This window comes from Geospiza fortis, unplaced genomic scaffold, assembly GCF_000277835.1.
Source record: "Geospiza fortis unplaced genomic scaffold, GeoFor_1.0 scaffold13, whole genome shotgun sequence".
Taxonomy (NCBI): Eukaryota; Metazoa; Chordata; class Aves; order Passeriformes; family Thraupidae; genus Geospiza; species Geospiza fortis.
The window spans coordinates 2702222-2708221 of NW_005054384.1; the positions used below are offsets into that span (position 1 = coordinate 2702222).

Below are 6000 nucleotides of genomic sequence, written 5' to 3' on the forward strand. Positions count from 1 at the left end.
AGGAAAGAAAGAGGTTTGTAAACAAGACACATTTGACTGTTTACAGTGGTGTTGGTGGGATATGAAATACAACCAGGTGAAAACTTCTACCTTTCTCTGTCTCATACATTAGAGGACATAAAGCATAATGTTAATTATGAATCCTGCTATTAGCAATCCCTATCACCAAACCCATTATCTGCAATTTAATACAGATAGCTTTTCTAATGCTCCTTCAGCCTGGGAGATAAATACCCTTTGTCAGGGCAAGGTTAATACAAATTGATTATGTGTGTTGTTAAAACTCTAACCTTTTGACTGATTCAATATGCATTGTCTCTAAAATGCAGAGATGATTCAAGTAAAAAAATGGGAGGTTTTGACATTTTCAATGACCAAAGTATTTGAAAATTGATACAAGGCCATTCTATGCATGTGTAATTTATTTACTAAACCAGAATTAAATTCATCTTAATAAAAATTCAGCAAGAACATTACTTTTGCTATTTTTATTGTTATTGTTTTTCGCTGGGATTGATTTTGCTAGTGTGATGATCGTTTGTTTTCATAGATTATTTTTATTATGCTAGTACCTGAAATTAGATATGGCATCAGGGGCCTACTCTGAAAACCTTATCTACACTCTAAATAGCTGAGGTAAAAAATGCAAGCAATGATATATTCATCAAATGTCACATTGTTGCTGTAAGGCTTTGGTGCTCAATGTTCTGTGGTAAGGATATGTCAACTCTGGGCTCAGATCAGAGATCTGTTGTGCAAAAAGGCAGTGTTTTCTTGGGATCATAAAGGGTCAGTTATTCAGATCTATTTAGAGACCATAAAATGCAAAGTGTATTGTAGGATTTGTTTATTTATTTACTTACTTTTAAATTAATTATTTAGAGAGAAAAAGTGCTTCAGTATGAGACAATTTAGCAGCAAATTATTAGAAGAAAGTGAATCACTGTAATGTGACCCTGAAAGCATTTCTTCCCTTACCTGCAAAACCTCTTAGGAAATCTTGGCTTTCTTCTGTTAAGTACAGCTGGAAATATTTTCAGCAAATATAGTGCCAGAGTTCTGCTCATAAATATTCTTCTTTTGCAGGTTTCCCCACTCATGGCATTTACCTTTTACGGATCCTGAACACAAGAGAGTGAAGGATTTGAACCTCTATCTGAAGCAGCTATTAAGTGGCTCCAGGAAACTGGCTAATGTGAGCATTTCCAGTGTTTCTTATATTTGCACATGATTTCTAGTAGCATTTTACCAAAAGATTCAGGAAATTTTCCATTGCCTGTTTTGGGAAAAAAAAATGTATAAGTGACACATCTTCTAATGATGCATTTTGGGATGGAGCCATTGCAGCATTCATCAAAACTTAAGACAAAGACAAGTAGGACTGAGAAATAGTTTATTAGACCTGGCAGGGCATTTTTCAGAAAAAAAACTTTGCTTCCTTTGCTGCCATTGAAAAGTAGTGATTCACTGAATTTTTGACAGTAAGGAGTAGGTTCTGAGAAATGTAACGTCTAAAAAAAGAAGTAAGCTTTGAAATATTGAAAAGTCTGATTTTGACAGTTGTTAAATGAAAAGTTCCATTCTTCCAGCCCAGAAATACCCTTTTCAAAATGTATTTAACAGGTAGAAGAAAGTTTTCCAAACATAAGAACTAACCCAGAATGTTTCAATAACATCAGAATGATGCATTGAGTCCATTAAAACTGGTGTTTTCTCATTTTTTATTCATTACTGTTTTCTGAGGCTTGTGGTTCTCCTCCTGCTTAAAAATGGAGAGCCAAAATGGTAACAAACATTGACTTTTCATTGTCTGGGCCAGCACAAAGCATTGTGCACCTCAGGGCCACAGCACAAACTGCTTGGGTTTCATAGCAGGGACAGCCAAAAGAGGGTATGACAGGATGTTTGATCTCCAAAATCTCAAACATCTTGCAGGAGGGGAAAAAAAACCTTGCTGCCTAACTATATAACTTTCCCAACTGTGACTTTGTAATGGAGATTAAAGAGGAAATTGTCCATATGCAAAACAAGCAGAAGTTTACTTATTAATGTGAATATAGATTCTGAGCCCTGAGTTGAAATTGAGATTTCCAAAGAGCATAAAAATCTTTTTGACTCACTGAGTTACACGTAATTTGGTAAGAACAGCTGACTTGGGTGCTTGGCTCCTTTGACTGACACTGCCAAACAATCTGCTCATGTTTGGGTAGATTGTTGTGCAAGTAAAACACAAGTTTCGCCTCAGCGCGAGGAAGGACTTCTTTACACTGAGGGTGGCAGAGCCCTGGAGCAGCTGCCCAGGAGGTCATGGAGTTTCTGTCCCTGGAGATATTCCCAACCGACCTGGACACATTCCTGTGTCACCTGCTCTGGGTGACCCTGCTGTGGCAGCAGGGTTGGCCTGGATGATCTCCAGAGGTCTCACCCAAGTCTGAGGATTCTGTGGTTCCTTTCTGACCCCCACATTAGGGCCATGGGTTTATTTCACATCAGTGCCCTCAGTCACAGCTGAGGAAAAGCTGATCTGAGCCTGTGACCTAGAAATGAAGAGATCAGTGTCTTCTGCTGTGCTCTGGACTGCTGGGAGGTACAGGGATTTTCAATTTGGGCCAAGCACTGCTGTGCAGGAGCCTAATCTACAGCTGAAAAATCAGGCTGCTGAAAGCCCTGGGACAGTCATAAAAACATTTCCCAGTGGTGCACAGGAGCTCTGCTGTGCCTCCTGCTCCAAGGGGTGGTGCTCAGGCAGAGCAGGCTGCCTGGCCTCCTCCTCAGAAAACCCCAGTGTCCTTCCCAGTGTCCCTCCTGCTCCCTTTGTGGGTCTGCAGCACACAGCCCTGGAGCACAACCATGGCTGAGGGGTTCGAGGTAACTCTGGGCAGATGTGCTCAGGGACAGGCACTGCTGTGGTTCTGAACCACAAAATAAGACTGGTTTTAGGGAAAAGCTTTTTGGGAAGTCAATGTCACCATCTGAAGTGTGCCATTATGAAAAACTTGGCTGCATTGCTTAAAAGTAAATGTTTTACTTGGTTAGATCCAGAGCTTGAAACTTTTTTAGGAAGCTGTGCTGTAGCTTATCTGAGCACCTCACTCAGTGATGGCATTAATTAACACGAGGTTTCCTGAGAAAAACATGCACCACAAGCACAAAGCTGCTTAGTAATGCATTATATTAATCAAGAATAAGATTTATTTATATATCTATTTATGACTATCACCATGTATTGATTCTGCTTCTGAAATGAAACCTTTAGGAACTGTTGAGAGTGAGGAATTTTCCAGGCTGGTACAGCCTGGAGGGCTGAACCACGAGGAGAAGAAAGCAATTTTGTACCTGTGAGGGCTGTGCTGGACTTGGAGGGCAAGGGATAAGGAGCAGAGGAATGAGCAGATTGTTCCCATCCTAAAGTGCTGCTGCATGTGGGAAATCATCTTGCTTACCCCCATGCAGCTAACCTGCAATTCTGGATGATAACCTTTCGAGTTATTGATACTCCATAAACATTGAATGGTTATTTTTACCTCAATATGCTTCTCCTGCTGGGAGGTGGGAGAAATTTAGAAAATACTGACGTGTTCTGACCCACTTAGAACAAGGAGAGCAGTTGGTAGGTAATTTCCTTTGTACTCCCTTTTCTTTTACTTTTCACTTTGGTATGACTCTTTTAAAAATATCATGGTGTTATCTTCGCTTTAGCCTGAGCCTCCAAGCTAGGAGGCTTTCTTGGTAAAAATAAATACAATTATTTTGTCCCTTTCCATGCCTATGACAACTTTGCAGTCAAATTTGTCCTTTTTCTCAAAATGTTGAGGAGCCTGGCTGAAACCATTGAGTTGTCAGTTTTCAAGCATTATCAAACTGTCATCCCTATGAAATAGTAAAACTATGTAGGAATAAATAATTAACTCATAAATTTGTGAAGAAATCTAGGAAGATCAGTTGCCTGTAGAATAGTATTCCTTTTACTTTCTTGCTACAGTAATTTCTTTATGCTGAATTGTAGATGTAATTTATTGTAGCTGTAGAGTGGGCTGCAGTATTATCTGAGATAGGGAAAAGAGCTTTTATTTCATTATAAAATACCCTTGTAACACTTGTAATCTCTGTAAACACATTAGCCTAAATGACTAGGCACCATTTTCTGCTCTGAAGAATTTAGTCCAGTCCACACAGGACTGAACACATGCTTGGTTCTACCAATAAAGTAATTATAAATCCTGGAAATGAAGAAAGAATCAGATTACATCGAAATTCCTTCCTCAGTCATGCCTTAAGTGCAAGCTTTTTAGTCCACACTAAGTTCTGATTATGAAAATTTTATTATAATTGAGAGTAAGTCAGAATGTCACTGACCTTTTCTGCTAAATGGTTGGAATGAAGGAGGAGAGGTGGAAAACAGCTGCCTTCTTATTTGCACTGGAGCTCAAATGGAATTAAATGTTTCTTCAAACCCTTCTTTAATGAACAGAAACTTTTTCTTCCTCTATCTCTGAATTTTAGTGCTAGATCCAGTAAATGCAGATTGTTGGAATATTTGTTCTTGGACCAGTTTAAATCTTAAATGTCCTCATGTCCATCCCTATTCAAGGCATTTTTTTAAGTCTGTGGTTTACTTTAATCATAAACCTCACTTAGTTACTTCTATTGAAGAATTGCCTAGAATAGGAGTCCTTTTTTAGATTCAGGTTATCCCTGTTATAAATAACTCCCTCAGCAGACTGCGTTCATGAACAAGCTGTATTCATTGCATCAATCAGTAACATGCAGAAGTTGATGAACCTTCATTGTCAAACTGAGTCAGTTAGGACAGGATGAAAAACAGGTTTTGGCACCTTTTTATTTTATATTTTTAAATTTCATTTTACTTGTCCCAAACCAGTGTCAGTATTTCTGATCACAGCAAAATAATGTTTAGTTTTGGGCCAGCTGCACCACTGCTGACTGACTCAGCATCTGCATGCACTGAAATACCTGAAATTTTTAGATCTGCACGGCAAAATTCTCAGCTATCTTCAGAATCTTTGAGTTTTTGCCCCATTAAATGGTAAAACAACCCAGTTATATTATCAATAAGAGGTGAAGCACCAAGAAATACTGAACTGAGTATTGGTATAACATGGAAGAGGACAAAAATGTGTTCTCAAAGCATAAAGCAAGTCTGTGACAAAAGACAGCTGCTGACCATTGTTGTATTTTTCTGTTTCACTCAATTCCAGCTGAGGGATGGGCTGGATGGTGACTGCTGCCCAAATCTCATCCCATAAATTAGGGCTGCCCTGGTGGCTCCTCCTTTTATGGCTGTATCATAGGAAGGTTGTGCACTGCCTGGGGACACAAAATCAAGGTAAGGCTGCATTAATTGAGTCTGGTTTTGGCCCCAGTGTCAAACACAATAGTAAGGGCAGGTGCACAGTAGGTTAGTCAGTAGAAAAAAAAACCTCTTTTAGAGTTTGAGTCTATAAGATTTTCTAAGTATCCAAATTAACAGAGGACTTTGGAGGTGAAGATAAGCCTTGTGCAGGCAAGTAAGCAAATAGTGATGGTGTTTCAGCTGTGGATAGGTTCTATAAACAGCTTCAAAGTGACTTATAGGCTTTGTAAAAGGACTTTAAAGAGGATGTAAATGGGAATGATTGTAAATTATGTTCACTCATTTTCAAGCACACAGTAAAAACCAGGCCCACAGCATTGTTCTAGGGTGAATGATGTGTTACACTGTAAAAGTAATCAATTTGATAAGAGCTTCCCATATTTCATTTCTGTTTTATTCACTTCTGCTCCTTGGGATTTGCAGAGATGAGGAAAAGGCTCCCGCATGCCTGTATGGGGGTACATAAAGAGGGGGAACAAAGTGCTCCCAGGGTGTGTGGGTCCCTTGAACTCCACCACTCCTCTGTTCTTGTGGCAGGGCCTCCAGCAGAGCCAAAATGGGGAGGTTTCAAAGTCTTCTCTCTTCCCCTGTCCTTTCCTGAAGTTATAACAGCTGCACCAAGGGCA

The 6000-nt window shown here is 39.5% G+C and overlaps 1 protein-coding gene across 1 annotated transcript in view; it reads left to right on the plus strand.

Moving 5' to 3' along the window:
• PIK3C2G (phosphatidylinositol-4-phosphate 3-kinase catalytic subunit type 2 gamma) overlaps window positions 1-6000 on the plus strand; it is a 191272-nt gene that overhangs the window by 151141 nt on the left and 34131 nt on the right. Inside the window, exon 28 of the mRNA XM_014308778.2 lies at window positions 1087-1195. Within this exon, the coding sequence (XP_014164253.1) occupies window positions 1087-1195 (109 nt within the window). The remainder of the gene's footprint in view (window positions 1-1086; window positions 1196-6000) is intronic.